The 18,370-nt window shown below is 54.7% G+C and overlaps 2 protein-coding genes across 3 annotated transcripts in view; one reads left to right on the forward strand and one right to left on the reverse strand.

Moving 5' to 3' along the window:
• Positions 1-6,436, reverse strand: part of TXNDC16 (thioredoxin domain containing 16) — a 38,665-nt gene extending 32,229 nt beyond the window's left edge. The window contains exons 1-3 of one of the 2 annotated variants that reach the window (XM_032189355.1): positions 6,270-6,436; positions 1,113-1,316; positions 607-689 (exon numbers count right to left, since the gene is read on the reverse strand). In XM_032189355.1, the coding sequence (XP_032045246.1) occupies positions 607-689; positions 1,113-1,281 (252 nt within the window). In that variant the 5' untranslated portion in view covers positions 1,282-1,316; positions 6,270-6,436. Of the gene's footprint in view, positions 1-606; positions 690-1,112; positions 1,317-5,929; positions 5,942-6,269 lie in introns of those variants that run through there. The other variant, XM_032189356.1, reaches the window with a different exon arrangement.
• A 570-nt stretch (positions 6,437-7,006) lies between these two features.
• GPR137C (G protein-coupled receptor 137C) lies at positions 7,007-16,628 on the forward strand. Its single transcript, XM_032189204.1, has 7 exons — positions 7,007-7,463; positions 12,053-12,096; positions 12,833-13,061; positions 14,595-14,744; positions 15,162-15,284; positions 15,391-15,506; positions 16,126-16,628. The coding sequence occupies exons 1-7, from the start codon at positions 7,101-7,103 to the stop codon at positions 16,292-16,294; spliced, it is 1,194 nt and encodes a 397-aa protein (XP_032045095.1). The 5' UTR covers positions 7,007-7,100; the 3' UTR covers positions 16,295-16,628.
• Positions 16,629-18,370: the final 1,742 nt, after the last annotated feature.

The raw sequence follows: 18,370 nt of genomic DNA on the forward strand, positions 1-18,370 counted from the left end.
AACTGACCCCCGCCAACATTCTTCAGTCAGAGCCTCTTCCAGTGCACAGGGCGAGATGGGGTCAGGCAAGTTCCATGCCCTGAGTGAAGCAGCAGGCTGATGCTCTTTTGTGCAACACAGCAGGGATCATATCCTTCCTTGCACCATGGTTAGGGGCACACATCAGTAACCAGGCAATGCCACAAACCATATGCAGCCGCCTGGGAGGTCAGATTAGATCAGCCAGCCAAGCCTGGCCCATGAGGTTTCCCATGAAAAGGGACAATTTTCAAGAAAAAGATGAGAAGTTAAACATCTCCTAAACCCACAAATGCAAATCAAAGCTCTGTTTGAAGTGTGGACAATGTAAAATCTTCCCTGGACAGAGGAATCTGCCCCATCCCACAGGCAGAAGGTGTGACATGACCCCCAAGCGGGTGTGATGCTTTTGCTTCACAGCAGTGTGCTGTGGTTACCACAAGCCATGGCAAGGGAAAAAATGTGATGCCCTGTGCAGCCAGCACCCCCTTTCCTGCGGGGTCCCACTGCTGTCCATCACCAAGGTCGGCAGAGACAACCTCTGTCCACCCCACAGTCAGCCCTGCCCCACTCCTTGTCCTCATTTACCTTCACCACCGAAATGCCGTAGTCCTGCAGAGCCTCGACTGAGTTCTCAATCTGTTCCAAGAAGGGCTGGGCACCAGGAGAAACTAAAACAGCAAAAAAAAAAAAAGCTGGTTTCAATCCCTTCCTCTTGCAGGCAGGCAGCAGGAGAGCAGAACGACACCTTTTCTCCCCAGGCCAGGCCCTGCTAGCCTTGCTGGGAGTAATTGCTGGGAAAAGAAACACGGCACCTTTCAGGGGGTAGCTCCTTACAGGGCATCTGGAAAATTAATGAAGAGGAGAGTGTTTAGGGACACAACCAGGACAGATGCCACCCCAAGACACTTCCACCTGCCAAGGGCACTCAGGAGCTATGCAAACCCCATTTTGCCAGCTGGGCTTGACTAGCTCTTCAAAACAGCTTTGGGTTTAAAATACTCAGAATTGTCTCCTCATTATTCCACTTCCATACACACCCTGACACAAATCTCCTGCAAACCCAGCTGATGTGCATGCTGTTGAATACATACCGTTAGGGCTGAAATAAGCCAGGGACGCCCTGCCAGCTTGCAAGCCACTGAAATACTCCTGGGGGCTCAGCTCCTGTAGCAGACTCGTACTTCCCAGCATCGGAATGAAGTAAGCGCAGAAGAGCAGGAATGAGAAGGAAGGAAACCATCTGTCCTTCTGGGCTGGCATGGTTACTGTTGGTAACAGGCACGGGAGAGCCACAACTGCAAAAACAAACAAAAAAAAACAAATAAATAACAACAACAACAAAAAAAACACATATATACGAGTGTTTTCTGTTTAGGTAGGTGCAGCATGACTAATTTATAGATGTGACAGCTACACAAACACCTTGAGGACATCACAAACTAGTTACTCGAGCAGCAGGTGATTCACACAACCATGAAAATGACAGCAAAGGCCATTCCCTTTCCCCTGAGTGGTATCTGCAAGCACATGTATCCTCTGTGCTTTCAATTTAGGGCTGTTTTTCTTCCCTCTTTTTTTTTTTTTTATTTTTTTCTTTTGGAGTCAAACAAAGATGAGAAAACATCTTTTAGTCATTTAATTCCCCTCTTTAAAACCAGGTTCTGCTGCAGCCTGCCCTTCAGGTACCCAGCTTTGCTGCTGAGTGCCCTGCAGCAGGGCTGGTCAACAACATCCCTGGCCAACAACGAGACAAAGCTGGGATTCAAGCCACCAAGAACATGTTTGCTTTGCATTACGAGCTGCAGCTGCTTTCCTTAACAAATGCCCCTGTGTACATGGACTGTCATTCCCCCCAGCACCGTGTCAGATGCTGTCAGCTCGTTATCGCTGCCCCGTTACGAGCCCAAACTCAAATGATCGAAAACAAGCCAAGTCCCTCAGCCTTGCTCCGAGAGCAGGCAGCTGGGGAAAGCCAGGCACGCTCAGCCTTCACAGGCTCCCTTCTCTCCCTCCCGTGTACACGAGGGGTTTGGATGAGGCTTTAGCAGCACGAAGGCATAAATACAACGCTGAGGAAGCAATGAAACCTTTTCACCTGAAAGTCTCTGGTGCTTCCTTACACATTTCCCAGAGCCAGTCCCATCTGCCCCACTACAGTCCCTCGCTGTCCCACCACCCCAGCACACACACATCCCACACTTTTCTGGCTGTTCACTCATAAAAACGTGCTCATATTTGCTCATCCCATCCCCATTCGTGTCCTCTCACCTCCTCGTTACTCCTTCCTGCCCAGGGGCTTCCCTCTGGGCCACATCAACCTCTGCTGACCCCTCTCCTCCTCCTCCTTCTTGAACCTGAATTTCCCACCCTCCAGCCCTCTGTTCCTCCCAGCCCCAGTCTCTGGCTCCCCACAGCGATGTGCCAGTCTTGGAGGTGTACAAAGGAGCTCCAGGAGCACTCCCTGGAGGCATAGAGACAGAACTGGAGGCGAGGTTTATCACCCATATTCCAGGGAGACTTGGAGCACCTGGGTATTTGGGATTTTCTTCGTGAATCATGCCCCATAAACGTGTCCAAGCTGGTAACCTTGGAAAACACGTCTCCAGTCACTGTTCAAAGTAGGAGAATTTGTTGTCAGTCTGTTGTCTGTTCCTTCAGCCTCAGTATTACAACACCATCCACTTGCCCAGCTGAAAATCTGGCAGTGATCCCATCCCCTTTGCTCATATCCTGCCTGCCAGCCTGTGTCCTCCTCCTTCCATCTCCCATTTTGCCCCTAAAATCACTTGTAAGGCCCTTGGGCACATCTCTTAACCCCCCAATAAAGCCAGGCCTCATCCTGGAGGTCACTGGCTTCTGGCCTGCTCTGCCTTCCCACCAACACGTACTGAAACCAGGTTTAAGGGCTTCCCCCCAAGTCTGGAGCTTTGAGTATTTTATTACAGACAAAATCAAGTCTGAGCACACCCAGCTGTCACAGGAACCCGACCCCACCAGGGGACGACAAGCAGTCCTCAAAGCACCCCAGGCTTCATGGTGGAGCACTGGAACTGCTCTGCTGGGCACGGGGAGAAAAACCCTGTGGAGAACATGAAGAAAAGCTTGGCCAAATGATATTTCTGGGTTCAGCCTGGGAATCCTGAATGGTAAACATGGGCTGGGGTCCCCTCATCACCCCCAGGACCCCATCTACAGTATTTATTAAGCTGCAGCTTATTTCGTTCAAAGGAGGGTGGTAGGAGGTGGTTTTTAAGATGCACTGGACAAGGTGCAGAAAAACACAATATAAATATATGTATATAAATACCCTTTTGGTCTGAATACATTACACTACTGCTTCATCTTCATTTTATCTCATTGTACCAGCATTTTCCAGGCTGCAGAGCCCCCAGCCAGCAAGTTTTTACTCCCTAGGAATATGCTCCTAAAGGATAACAGAGCCACCACGGCCTTTCCTGTGACGATCACTATATATCCAGCCTTTTGTTGCAGCAGGACATTCACTTTGCACCCAGAAGCTTTGTGTTTTTGGCAGCCAGGCCTCCCTGCCTGTCCTGCCCCCCCAGCAGCAGCTAAGCAGTGCGAAGCCCTCCAAACCTGGCCGGCAGCGGGGACACACAAGAGCCCCAAATCCACACAGGGCTGACTCGACCCGTGAGCTAGAGCAGGCAAAACTGGCCTGCAGCAGCCTCCCTGGCATGGCTGGATGCCCCAGAACAAATATGCACGCTGCTGAAAAACGCAAGGGAGAGCATAACGTCGGCCAGCCAGCCCCGGGGCTCGTCCTGCACTTTGGACTGTGCACACAGGATTTCTTTAGGGGATCCAGAAAACTCACAAAATATCCTCTTTGTTTCAGCCTCCTGCTCTCCAGATCACACAAGAATCCCACAGGACACACCTGACTGCCCAGCCTTTCCTAAAGCAGCACGTTGGCCTGCAGCTAGCTTGTCCAAACACGGAGGCTGTCCCAACAGGTGTACTGTCTGCAAGCCTGTTTTCTCCCAAGAAGACAATAAATTGGTTCATCAGAGGCACAGAAAGCACCCTTGGGATCCCACTAAAGTGCAGCTGGAAACCATCAGCCCATGGCCACTTTGCTGACCAGGGCCTGGGCTGTCCTGAGAGTCTTTAATTCATCAAAAGACCACACAAACTCCACGTGAAATGCCTGACAACTGTTGACATACACTGCTGACAGCTGTTGAAATGCTGCTGATGTCAATAAGCAAAACATTTCAGTCTTTTTGTCTTTTTTTTCAGGGTGAGGCTATGCGTTGGTTTCGTGGAATCCTATGGCTGGGCAGCAAGATTGCATTTTCCACTGCTTTATATATTTTTCACTACAGGCTTCTCTTCCCTGCCCTCCCTCGAAAAAGTGGCCAGCACCAGCCTTCTCCTAATCAGCTGACGAGTCTAAGGTTAATTATCACTACACGGTTTTGCTGGAACAACGAGCTCATCAGCCAGCTCCCTTCAAAATTTCTGAGGGCAACTTCTTTGCCCCTGCTGCTCTGAGTACGGTCAAGAAGCCGCCCTGGAGAGGTGACAGCGCTGAGCTGGTTCTTTGCCACTTTGGAAAGGGGCCACACTCGTCTGTAAACACAGAAAAGAAATATCTGCTCCCGTTTCCACCTGCCCCTTCTCCCCAGCAGCCTGGGGAGGAGGCACATGGCATATAATAAGCCAGGCCCATTTCTGATCACAGCGGTGCCCTCTGTCATATGTTGCTGTGGCGTTGAGCCCTCAGCCACAGAAGGGTTTATTTTCACACAGAAAGGGGTTTATTTCTACACAAAAAGGGGTTTATTTTTACACCGAATGTACTAAAAAGTATCCCAGCCCGGCTGCCCCGTGGGGACAATGCTGAGAGCCCGGAGCTGCGCTCGGAGGGCAGGCAGAGCCTCACCACAGCGCTGTTTATCCACTATTTGTCCCCAATCCCTGCTTCAAAGCTGAGTGCTCACAGATCTTCCGTGCGCAGACAAACCCCCTTTTCACCAGCAGCATTTTCGGGAGGCTGCAGGCTGCTTTGCAACCCCTCCGCCGCGCGGACCAGCGCCAGCACAGCTCAGGGGACTGGAGGCACATCTGGCACACGAAGGCACGAGATAACGGGGCTCCTCTCCGGCACGCTGACACTTCCCCCAGTGTCCCTGCTGCCTCCCCCATGCTCTGCGATTTCGGATCCCACATCAGGCTTGTGGAGGAGGGAGGCCTTGGTGTGAGCGTATGAGATACGGGGCTGGAATAAAGGGGTGAGGGTGCCCAAAAGCGAGGCTATCATGACCTACAGGAGCTGTTTTTTGGCACAAGGAGCCTTTTTGGCTTCTCGAGGGTCCTCAACAGGCTGGGAAACGTTTACATGAAATAAAATCCCAGCCTGTTCTCCAGCGTGCTTTGTCTCACTGCGATGTGCCCGTGCTGCCCCCGTGCCATGGGACCCCCCTTTCCTGCTGGGGACCCCAGAAAGGGCCCTTCAGGATAATATAAAAATAAAACTCATTTCCCTGAGTTTTTTCACTTTCAGCCCCCACCTCCCAGCACCCCTGAGGACACGCCACAGCCTCCCAACGGGGCAGAGCTGTCCCATGGCAGTGCACGGCCAACAGCCCATGGTGTGACCCGGCACCCTCCTTGTCCCCAAAGCCCCTGTGGGGCAGCTGGCCCCATGCTGATGGATGGTATCGCTGATGGATGATCCTGAGCTGGCTCAGGGGTGGCACTGTCACCTACCTGGGGTGTCACCTACCTGGGATGTCACCTACCTGGAGTGTCACCTACCCAGGGTGTCATCTACTTGGGATGTCACCTACCCGGGGTGTCACTGTCACCTACCTGGGGTGTCACCTACTTGGGATGTCACCTACCCGGGGTGTCACTGTCACCTACCTGGGGTGTCACCTACCTGGGGTGTCACTGTCACCTACCTGGGATGTCACCTACTTGGGGTATCACCTACCCGGGGTGTCACTGTCACCCAACTGGGATGTCACCTACCCGGGGTGTCACTGTCACCTACCTGGGGTGTCACTGCCACCTACCTGGGGTCTCACCTACCTGCGGTGCCACTGTCACCCAACTGGGATGTCACCTACCCAGGATGTCACCTACCCAGGATGTCACCTACCTGGGGTGTCACCTACCTGGGACGTCAGCTACCTGGAGTGTCACCTACCCGGGGTGTCACTGTCACCCACCCGGGATGTCACCTACCCAGGATGTCACCTACCCGGGATGTCACTTACCTGGGGTGTCACTGTCACCTTCCTGGGTGCCCAGCGTGTAGGTGCCGCTGCTCCCTTGTCCCTCGTCCCCCGCGGGGAGCACGCAGGCAGGGTTCCCGTGCCGCAGCTCGCTGTGGGTGACGGATCGGAGCCTCAGGGGTCTCAGCGTAGGGGCTGAGGACACGGAGGGGACTCCGAGCGACGTCCCCAAGCCCCCCCCACGGTGGCCACCCAACCTGCCCCCCCAGCTGCCCTGCTGCTGGGACACCCCTCAACCTTCCAGGACCTTAGGGGACCCCTCAACCTTCCAGGACCCTACGGGACCCCCTCAACCTGCCAGGACCTTACGGGACCCCCTCAACCTTCCAGGACCCAGCCCTGTTGCTATGGGGCCCCTTTAACCTGCCAGGACCCTAGCGGACCCCCCTTCAACCTGCCAGGACCCTCCGCGCCGCCGCGAAAGGCGCGGCCCCGCCCCCTCCCCTCCCGCAACCAATCAGAGCCGCGAATCCCCCTCAGGCCCCTCCCCCAGGGGGGCGGGGTCGCAGCCTACAGCAGCCCAGCGCTCCCGGAGGCCGGCGAGCGGGAGGGGCGGGGCCTGGCGGAGAGTGACAGGCAGCGCCGCCCAATCCTCGCTCCTCTTTGCGCTCGGCGGGCGGGGCTAGCGCCGGGAAGAACCAATGGGGAGCGCGCTCTGCCTCCAGCCACCCCCTCAAATACCGGCGCTCCTCACTCGCTTGGCGGCGAGAGGGCGGGCGGGCAGCGCGGCGGGGAGGGCTCCGCGCTGCGTGCGTCTGTCAGCAGCTCCATGGCGGTGCCCGCGGGCTCGGTGCCGCCTCCCCCCCGCTCCTTATGAACCCCCCGGCGGCCCCCGCTGAGGGGCCGGCCCCGGTGGTGGCGACGGCGGCGGTGTCCGGCGTGGAGCTGGGGCTGACGGCCGTCCACACGGCGCTGTGCGCCTCCCTCTTCCTCTTCGCCTACCTGCAGCTCTGGCTGCTCCTCTACTACCGGCAGCGGCGGCTGAGCTACCGCACCCTCTGCCTCTTCCTCGGCCTCCTCTGGGCCGCCCTCAGGACCACGCTCTTCTCCTTCTGCCTGCAGGGCTCCCCCAGGGCCCTCCGGCTCCCGCAGCCCTTCGCCCACTGGCTGCTGCACTGCCTGCCCGGCTGCCTGCTCTTCTGCAGCCTCTGCCTCCTCACGCTCTACTTCGCTGAGGTGATTTTTTTTTTAATTTGGGGCTTTGCCTTCGTTTTTAGGGCTTGTGGGGGGGTGAGGGGGGAGGAGGGGCGCCTGGCAGCTTCAAAACCCCGCTTGGAAGGGTTTATGAGGGAAAAATTGGGGTTTTGGGGGGAAATGGGGGTTTTGGGGGAAAAATGGGAGGTTTTGGGGTCGTGGCCTGAGTGCTGAGGTGGGGAGGGGTTGAGGGGCAGCCCCCACACACACACAGGGTGCCCCCTGCCCCCACTCCCTGTGTGGGGGTGGCAGCGCCGTGGGTCCCTTCACCAGGCTTTTTTTTTTTTTTTAAAACCTTTTTTTCTCTAATTTCTCATTGATTTCTCTCCTGCTAAGGGCCCGGGAAGTGGCAGCAGCAGCAGCAGGGGCCTGGAGGGCCGCCAAGCATTACGTCACCAGCCCGGAGCCTCTTCTGCTATTGTTGCTGCGCTCCCTCCGGCCCCTCGCCGCCGCCAGCCCCGCTCCTTTCCGTGCCCTTTGGTGCCTCACAAAAACCCCAAAACCCCTCTGCCTCCCCCCGGAACAGCCCGGGCTGCGGAGCTGAGCCCCTTCCCGGCACAACAACACCCCCAGGACGGCGCTGAGCCGCTTGTTTTTGGTGCTGATCCACATCCCTCCTCCCCTGCCTTCCCCCATTGCCCATTTTGTGTTTTATTTGCCCCCCCAAACCCTTTTCTTGCTCCCTTCCCCCTCTGAATATTTCTCTTCTGCTCCAGTTTCTCCCGGTTCGGGGACTCGCTTCGTAAACAAGGCAGCACTTTTTTTCCTTCCAGCTCCGTCGCTGCTGCTCAGACCCCGCAGCCTCACAAAGGAATCGCTCACAGGCAGTGAAGCCGCTCCGATGTCTCACCCCTGGGGATTATTTCACGTTCCCTAGGACGTCTGCCCTCACACGATACCACGAGGCTCGGGGCTGTGGGGTTGCTCAGCTGTGTGGGTGCTTCCCTGCCCGGCACAAACACCTGGGAGCTGGTGTTAATTCTGCCAATATCGGATGCATTGCTTGTCGAGTGCCAGCAGAATAAGAAATGCTGCGTAATATTTAGGATATAATGTCTATAATCCATCTTTAAATTGAAGGGAGCCTGAGCTACCCATTTTTGCAACCAGTAGGTGTTTGTGTGTCCCTTTAGGAGGCAAGCTCAGCAGGAGATCCCGAGCTCTGTTGCCCCAAACTGGCTGGATTTCTGTTTCCAGTGAGGCTACTGGACTTGACAGCAGGTTTACCACCTCGCAGGCTCGTTAAAAACCTCCCTTAACGAAAGGCAAATGAGTTCAGGCAGGCTCCCTCCCTGCTGTGGTGGCTGTTTTGCAGCGGACTCTGGCTGGGTATGCCCTGCTTCTGTCTCCTTGCAGACCTAGAGCCAAGGGAAATCCTGTCTGAGGAAACAGGAGCTCAGCATCCAGAGTGGGAAAAGGATAAAGTGACTTATTTTAATGGGTGTGCATGCTTCCCCACAGAGAAGGGCCTGACACTTGGCTGCCCCGAGCAGCACGGGTGGCCAGCACGTCGTGTCTTGGAGTGATCTCACGGTGGTGAAAGCCAGAGCTTGTGGGATTTGGAGAAAATCCACCTCGATGGACCTTTTGGTGCTCTTCTGGCTTCCATTTTAACCCAAAAAAATGGTGATTTTGTTCTCCTTTGCTTGGAGAGCAGGCTGATAAAACTAGCCCATCCTCTTAGCTACCAACACATGGCACCTTTCTGCCAGCTGATGCCAGCTTGGATGTGTTTTTTTTTTTTCCTTAAAGCTCAGGAGGAGCAAGCAAGTGAAAAAAGGAAGAAGCTGCTGTGGAAACAGGCTGAGGATTTAGAGGATTTTTACTCAGGTGGCTTCAAGCAGGAGGTGCTCGGAGGGCCCAGCAGTTCCCAGCTCTCTCAGGCCAGCTGGCAGCAACCTGTAGAGGAGCTCTGGGGCTGCTGTCCCTGGTTGAAATGCCCTCAGATAAAAGCTGAGGCTGCTTTTGTGCCGGAGGCATGGCTAATTGTCCCTGCTCACAGTGCTGCCTTTGTGGGGGTGCTGGAGGAATTGCAATCTGTCGAAGCAGGGAAGGAAAACGGGGCCTGTGCTGCGCTGTTTGCGCTGATCTCGCTCGATTTATGGAGCTCCTCGAGCTGGGGATGGGTTGGGGAAAAACCTTGGGGAAACAACAAATCCCCGTGGAGAGCTGGAGGAGTTTGGACTGTTCTAGGACCGAAATTCAAGCTGATGGAGCTGCCTCGTGCTCCTCCTGTCTGCGGGGAGGAGGCTGTCCTGTCCAAGCTCCCTTTTGTCATGGGATTTTTCCACCTGGAGCATCAGGAGCTGGGATGCCTTCTGCTTGGAACCTTCCCTTCCTGCTTCAGCTTGTAACAAAGAGCATCTCTGCAGGGAACCTGGAGATCGGGGTCTGTCAGAATTCCTCAGCTCTGCTCCCAGCAGGCAGAAGGATGCCCAGGACACCCCAACCCTGTTTGGAAGAGCTCCTCTGCTGCCAGCCGGGCATCTGCTGGAGCATCACCGCCTTTCCCAAGAGCCTGCCAGCTTCTGCTGCCCCCAGGTCATCACCAGGAGCCAGTACCCATAAATGCAGCCACAACAACCTCGTCCTGACCCTTTCCAAGACCTTTTTGGCATCGCTGCCTGGCCTGGGAGTCTGCAGTGGTGCACAGCGATGAGTAAGGGCTCTGCTCGGGGCTGCTCTGCCAGACTGGCGTGGCCCTAACCCTTCACCTGTCTGGGTCTGAGCACTCCAGCGGGCGGGATGACATCAGCCTCTTTCATCCCAGCTCCTCTAATTGCTCTGGAGCAGACGGGCACGGGGAGAGCATCCAGCCTGGGAGCTGGTTGTCCTCGCTGCCCTGCGCCAGAGGGTGCTGTCTTTTCAGAGGGAAAATTGGGGGAGCCCCCACTTATCCCCCACTCTTCCACTCCCCTTGTCCTGCAGACCCCAGGGACGTGGCTCCTGTGTTTTGGGGCAGCTGCTGAGGGGTCGCAGCCTCAAAATGCTCCGTCCTGGAGCTGGTTCCTGTGCTCGGGTGGCTGTGTCAGCAGCCAGGAGGTGACAATAGGTGCTGGTTGAGGCTGATTCCACCAGGAAATGACAAGTTTCTGCCTCTTTCAGGTCTCTTGTGGCTGGATGCACCACGATCAAGCAGAGGAGCATCTGTAGGTTGGTGTTGAGGCTAAATAGTTAAGAAAAACCCGAGGCTGGTACTGCTGGAGCCAGCACCTCCCTTCTGCTGCCCCGTGGCCTTCCCCTTTCTGTCTGGGGGCTTGCTGCTAGCAGAAGCTGTGGCTCTGGGCTGCTCTTTTGGGAGTCAGAGCCCTGGCACTAGTTTCTGAACTGGATTTCCGTGCTGCAAAGCTGTGTGCCAGACCAAAAGGCTTCCTGGCTGGCTGTCCTGATGCTCCCAAAGCAATTGGATGCAGCCTACAGGCAAGCCAAGGATGGAGGATTTGGGGATTTCTGTCTCAAAGTGACCGTGCTTCTCCTTCCAAGGCTCAGGTTTCCTCTTGGAGGGGCTCTGTGTGCATCACTTTGTGCTTCTGACTGGTGCAACCCTCAACAACGGGGCAGAGGGCTTCGGGGACTGCTTGGAGTACTTAGCACAGGGTCTGAAGCTGTCCAATTCCTGTAGGAAGGACTTCAAATGCTCGAAACGATCGTAATGGAACAGACAGCCCTCAGGTCCCGGAGTGTGGCTGGGAATCCTGCTGGCAGGAGCCTGATCCCAGAAGCTTTGTGGTGCTGAAATCCCAGCAGGAGGAACAGCTGAGTGCCTTGTGAGGGACGGGTGAGTGATCCTTCCCTGCTTCTGCAGCCTGGGAGGTGACAGGGAGAGCTCCTGGAAGAAGTGGAACCAAAGCTCTGCACCTGCTGAGATTTGTGCTGAACCCTGGATCTGCCTCGGAGGCTCTGTCCTTCGGGATCCCAACCCTCAGGACACGAGCTGTGAGGCTGAGTGTGACCCCGCAGGTCCCTGGGGTGTGGGGAAGGATGGCAGCGCTGATTCCCTTTTGGACAGAGTGTTTAGTGCTCTGGGGAGGGCTGTGGGCTGCAGATCGCTGTCACCAGGTGCCAAACACCTCAAAAAGCTGGGCCTTCCACCTCTGGAGGGCTTCTTCCCTCTGAGTTACTCCTCAGGTGTGTTTGGCCTCCAAATATCTGCAGGGTGGAGGAGCTGAGAGCTCTGCGTGTCTCTTACAGCCTGCAGGCCCATCGTCTGACACCACTGGGCTGGTTTGGATCCGTTATTTGTCTTGCTGAGGTGGTTTTCTCCAACAGGAGCTCAATCATGCTTGATTTCACTAAAATATTTTAAAATATTCCCTTGAGTCCTTAGTGACGAGGTCTTTACACCACACCTATGGGATATTCAGTGTCTGTGCCCATCAGACACCTGCGTTCAGACCTTGCAAGTCTCTTTTGCAGTGGGTACGAAGCAAGATTTTGTGCTAAGAGGTGCCGTGGTCCTTCAAGATCCCCAGCTGGATGCTGGCTCCTGTTGTATCCATCATCACCAAGCTTAAAGGAGAGCTGTAGGGCACGCTCAGTAATGCTCTGCAATTTTTTTTTTTTCCCCCTAGGTCATATTCAAAGTGAAATGTGCAGCTGAATTCAACAAGTACAAGTAAGTGGTGCTTTCATCTAATCTTTAGAGGCTGTTTAAGGTGAAATAAACCCGTGGCATAAGAAATGGGGGCTTTGGACCCCAAAAACTGAACAGAGCTAATGCCTTACCTGGCTGTGCTCTGACAGAGGGTCAGTGTTGCTCCTTGGAGCAGGAATGTGAGCTCCAAGGAAGGTGAGATGTGTGCTGCATGCCTCCGTGTGCCATCAGCATCCCGGTGTGGGTGCTGATAGCAAGCTAGGGGAACTCTCAAGGTCCTCCTGAGCCGTCCCACCTCCAAGAGAGGTGTTTGAGCAAAAGGTGGTACACTTCTGTGCAGCCCAGGTGCTTCCTGGCCTTTTCCAGGTAATCCCATGGTGGAAAAGGCAAGCTCCAGTGGCTTTCAATAAAGCTGCAGTGGTTGTGATGACTCAGAAGGCATCGACTGAAGTTAATGCAGAGCTCGAGCGACACTTGCAATCTGCAAGATAAGAGCCTGACTGTCAGAAGATGAGCCTGGTAACTCACGGCCACTCACACAGCTCGTGCTGTAGGAGAGCAGCTCAGACAAATAAATACTCTGCAGACCTGGGCTGTCAGTACAACCACTGGAACTTCTGGAATGCCCAAATTTTTGTAGCATGCCTCTCATTCTGCTTGCTCCCTCCTGATGAGACTGAAGGATTGTGAAGTATGACTCCAAAACCGTGTGATTTAACTCTTTTTTTTTTTTTTTTTTTTTCCATCTTCTCTCCAGGGTCCTGTTGTATCTGGGCTCCATCCTCACCAGCCTCCTCTTCCTCGTTGTGAACCTGACTTGTGCAATGCTAATCCACGGGGAGGTCCCGCAGGACCAGCTGAGGTGGACGGTCCTCGCCCGCACCCTGGTCAACGACAGCCTCTTCATCCTCTGTGCAATCTCCCTGGCTTGCTGCATGTGCAAACTGGGAAAGATGTCTTCAGCAAACGTCTACCTCGAGTCCAAGGTAGGGAAACGCCTCGTGGACTGCCCCAGGCTCCTCTCTCCAGAGCTATCTGCTCCTGCTACAGGGATAATGCGTCCTGCATGTTTTAGGGGAAGGTGCCTGCAGTTTTGCTGGTGCACAACAGGAGGCTTAGCAGCTGCTCATGCTACTCAATTTTAGAGGTTTAACTTCAGAACTCAATTTTTAGTTTAATTTTGGGATTTAAGTTTGGAAAAGAGGATTCTCTAAGAAGTAAGATGTAGTTCCTGCAGTGTACTGCCACGAAGCACAGTGCTGATAGCTCTGACATGCGTAACACCCCTCTCTGCAGAGGGAATCTAGTAACAGTCCAGCATTAGCTGCCTGGATTGTTTAATCCAGAGGCAGTGCTACTGTGTTCTGCTTGAGAGGAGCCTCTTGGACGGGAGGAGAAGCTTCTGTAGGCCCTGTCCCACAGCAGAAGGACAGGTGAGGTTCTGAACATGTACAACTCTCCTCCTGCAGATGAAGAGGGTGAAGCACCAGCAGGCTGCAATTAAGCATGCACCTGAGAGCTCTTCCCCCATTTCTTCCTCTGAAAAGCCCTTGCCCCTGTCAAAGGCAGTGATTTCACCCTGCCTGGCGAGAAGGGCAGGCAGCAGCCTCCTGATCAGCCTGGAAGCAGCTGTAGGGCAAACTGCAGGATCTGGGAGCAGTCAGGTGCAGAAGGAAGTCAGCTGCCTGGCTCAGATATTTTTGAAGTGCTGCCTTCACAGTAATGCAGCGCCTCGCCTCGTGTGCTCGGAGCCCTTCTGTCCTTCCAGGTGTCAGAGGGACTCCTCAGAGACCTTCCCAGCGTGTCCTCAGGTGAATCTGGAGCTTTGTGGATGTGGCAACTTCCTCTAGTTCCATGCCTGGGGCTGCCTGTAGGGCTTTGTTCTTGTACAGCGTGCTATGGAGAAGCCTGCTTCTTCTGAGTACCCAGCTGGACTGCCTGGTGAAGGTTTCTAACACCTTCAAAATGATTCTTCCAAGGCACTGCCTTGAGCAAAGCTGGGAAAACAGAGCTGGTGTGCCCCTAGTTGGGATGGGGAGCAGGTCAGCGAGGTGAGCTCCCTCTGGGAGATGTCTGCCCACACACAAAGTCAAGCCAGCTGTGTCTTGGCTCAGATGTTTGCCCCTATTTTGGCTTCCACCATGCAGCGTAGCGAAGTCTGGGCCTGCTGAGGATGTTAAAAGCAGCAAGATCTTGCTTGGTGGCTGTTGGCTGGCCTTGGGGAGGCTGCCAGAGGAAGGCAGTGGGTGTGGGGCCATCTCTGGCCCCCGATTTGGAGCTGACAAACAACTCTGCAGGTCAGTAAAACCCTGAGGATGATGCTCCTGTGCCTTGAGCCTTTCCTGCTACTCCAGTGAACTCATCACATGAGGAAGCTCGTAACCAGCTCTGAATATTTTAGCAACATACAAATGTTCCAGGTCATTCTTGCCTGCACAGCTTCTCGTGTATTTAAATGGGGGAAATCCAAGCTCTGTAGGAAGGTTTGTCTTAAAGCTGCTTTTTCCTTTCTGTTCCAGGGAACATCTGTCTGCCAAGCTATTCTTGTGGGCTCTGTAGTCGCTCTTCTGTATTCCTCAAGGGCTTGCTATAACCTGGTGGCTGTGGCCATATCTCCAGACAGTGTTCCTGGGCCATTTAATTATGGCTGGGACAACCTTTCTGATAAGGTAAGCCTGTCACCCCGAGTCCAGAGCTAGGAGCAAAGTGAAAGGGCTCCCGTGGGGGCACGTGTAGGGGAAAAGGATGTTACATGGGGGTGTGTGTTCCTCTGAATCCCCAGGTAAGCTGGATTTCTGTGTTCTAAAGCCCTGCTTGTTCTCTCCACTGGGGCAAGCCTGAATCTTCCTCAACCTTCCTACTTCAGGAGGGATTCTGTTATCATCAATTTCAATCTAACTCTTCTTTTGGGGGAGAGGAGGAACAAGTCAGAGCAGAAGAGCAATGTTTAATAAGGATCATCAGGCTCAGAATAAGTTTTCATCAGGATCTCACCGCATTTGCAGTTACCCTGAGCTGTGCCCAGCTCTGGGAGCTGTGTAGCTCTGATAGCTAAGAATTGAGAGACCTCCAACTTCCTTCCACAGGTGCACATGGAAGTGAGCAGCGAAGAATACGTCGTGTTCGGAGTGGTCCTCTTTCTCTGGGAGCTGGTGCCAACAACCTTCGTGGTGCTGTTCTTCCGGGCTCAGAGACTGAGTCAGAACCTGGTAGGTCGGGGCGAGCTGCTGAGGCTCAACACCTCCTGTCTGGGGAGCAGACCTCTAGGAATGCTGTCAGAAATCTCACTCCTGGCCTTTTTTTTTCCTGTCACAGACTCCAGCAGGAATGGTCAATAGTCACAGTTACAGCTCCAGAGCCTACTTCTTCGACAATCCAAGGCGCTACGACAGCGATGACGACTTGTCGCGGCTTGGGGCCAGAGAAGGAGGGTAAGTGTTGTGCTGGGCGAGTGGAGAAAGCTCAGATCTATTTTTATTGGGTAAAAGTGATTAAAGTGGATATCACGCTGAAATGTGCAGTGGTTACATGCAGGAGGCCTCATCCAGGGAAGCTGATCTTTCCTCATCTGGAGGATTGGGGCTCCTAAATCACCTCCGGAGGAGTTTTTCTGCTGGGAAGTGAGGTGGTGAAGCCCTGGGAGAGATGTGGTCTCCGGGACAAAGCTCTGCAGGAACATTTGGGATGGGGGAGGATGCTCTGGTGTCCCCAGCAAAACTAAAATGAAACCCGACAGCCCTGGCCTTGCTGCCTGGGGCTCTGAGGTCCTCCTGGCTGTGTGTGTTTTTTTTTTTTGTTTTTTTTTGTGAGGAACTGAGAGGTTCTGCCTCTCCTCGACCAATTCTGTAGGACCTGGTGCTCCTTTCTTTGCACCTGCTTCCTCAAAGCCAGGTTCCCTGGGGACACCAACCTGCTCATCCTAACCCACAGACGTGCACCGTGGTCAGTGCTGGGGGGCAGAACTCTTCCCTGGGCTGCCTGGCGATGGAGGCAACGTTCAAAACCATCCATCCCTGAGTCCCCTTCTGGTTTTCTGCTCTCTCCTCCCAGCTTGGCCACCCCTCAGTGCTCTGGCTGCTACGGGGCCCTGGCTGGGAACGACAGCTACACGGCGGGTCCCCAGCTCGGCGGGGCTGCAGACAGTGCCCCCTTGCTCTCTGCTGCAGGCGGCTCGGAAGCAAACACCCACCACAGCTCCTGCCCCGCGCCGCAGAACTGAGGAGGCCGCCAGGCCCCTTTCCTCCCAGAAGTGGCATTTGTGTATAGGATTGTAACCTTTTTGTTTTGTTTTTTTTCCTCCCCCTGAAGCATCTAACTCATTGACACAAACATTCCACTACCTGCCCCAGCCCTGAGCGGGACTGAGCCGACGGCTGCGGGCGGTGAGCGAGAGAACTGTGACTTTTATTAAGGTACCATGTAGCAAAGTGAAGCTGAACTCTCTCTCTGGAAGCTTTTTTTTTTTTTTTTTTTCCTTGGTCTGGTCTTCAAGATGTTGGCAGCTAAATGCACCAGAGCTTCCTCACTAGAGAAAAAAAAAAAGAAACATCCAATGCATATTTGCACTTTTTATCTGCACACTTGGAAGGAACGGATCTCGCTCGGACCGCGCCTGGTCTGAGACTGTTCTAGTTACTCTTTTAATTGCACATCCGTCGCTGGGAGAGGCAACTGTCTTCCTGCAAAGATGTATTCCGTGAAGTACTCTGCATCCTGACTCGCGTGGGAGCGTGGAGCTCAGTTACCAGTGTTAGGGGCAGGGGGCTGGAGCGTGGTCCTGCTCCGACTGCTGGCCCCGGTTGCTGTCCCCATCCTGCCTAGGCTCGTGGGCTCGAAGCATATCCCCAGCGAAGGCCTGTGAGGGTGAGATCGAGTGCTCCTGCTGCTCCTGAGGTGGCTGCCTTGTGCCCAACCCCCGGCTGGTGGCGGAGGAAGAGGGCTGGAGCTGCTGGGAGGGAGGGGATGGAGGGCTGGGGGCTCTTATTGCTGGAGTTGGCTCAGCAAAAGGATGCCTGGGCCTGAAGTGTGTGTGAAATGAGGGCTGCTTCACCTGCTGGGGGTGAGCGTGGTCCTGATCCCTCCTCTTCACCCATCGTGGGGCTCTTCTGCCCCTCAGTATTCACTGGCATTTAGCAGATACCCGAAACTTCTACCCTGAGCAAATGTGAACCAGCAGAGCCCCCGGGGAGGCGCAGGAGCCCTGCTGTTGTGCAGGGAGGGGGCAGAAGCTGCTGAAATCTGGTCCTTGGGCTCCTTCCCCTCCTCTCCTGGCTCTCTCCTGGGGTGCCACGGAGCAGGCTGTGGCCACGGGGCTTTGGTGTGCTGGGTCAGGCTGGGAGGAGGCTCAGTCTGACCTTCCCTCGGACCAGAATTGGCAGCTCTGGGAGGTGAGGCTCCGTGTTTCAGGCTGGATGTGTTCCCTGCCACGTCTCTGAGCCCTGCGTGGGGTGAGTAAAGCGGCTCTGGACCCGTGCTGGGCTGGAAGGGGCTGCTCCAAGGCTGGTGAAAATGTCAACTGGAAGTGTGAGCAGCCCCAAGCACTGGGGCAGCCCTGGCCTCACTGGTCACCCTGTCACCTGCCTTGCTTGCACCGAGCTCGCTGTCACTCGTCACCCCGAGCACCCCCAGCCCCTTGGTGTGGGCTCTGCTGCCCCAGGGAAGGAGCAACCTCAGCTGCTTGGTGGAGAGGGCTCGGATCAGGGCTTTTTGGCACCTCCCTGGTGCAGTACTTGAAGCAGAGAGCTCCCTCCCCACCGCCACGGCTCTCCTGGCCGCAGGGGGAGGTTGCTCCGTCCATCCCTGCTCGACTTATGGCAGAGCTAAGGGCGGCCCCAGCCCTGCTGCCCTTTTTTCTCCCCCCCATAAGTCACCAAAGACAGCGAACGACGCTGGCGGCCCCCGGTTCTTGCTTAAATTCCAAAGCACTAGGAGCACTTTAAGTTTTTCTTTGGAGGGAAGGGAGCGTAGTGCAAAAAAAAAAAATAAATAATAATAATAATGACGAAATAAATACAAATTCAAGGGCTACAGGCTCATTGTTCACATTGCACTGAAGCACACACCACCAATACGATCTTCCTGGCAGTAGGATCGCAGGTCGGGGCAGTGAGTCGCCTTGCTGATGTACTCGTGAGTGACTGGCAAAAAGTGTTTTGGTTTCCCTCGTTTGTATGGCTGGCCGTTAATTTCCGAGCTCTGACTGCTCCCCGTGGGGTCGGGCTTGTGTTTTACCGAAGTAATTTATAGCTGAGAAAAGTACAATGACTTTTTTAATGCATAGTTGCCTTTCATTAAA

Source organism: Aythya fuligula, chromosome 5, assembly GCF_009819795.1.
Source record: "Aythya fuligula isolate bAytFul2 chromosome 5, bAytFul2.pri, whole genome shotgun sequence".
Taxonomy (NCBI): domain Eukaryota; kingdom Metazoa; phylum Chordata; class Aves; order Anseriformes; family Anatidae; genus Aythya; species Aythya fuligula.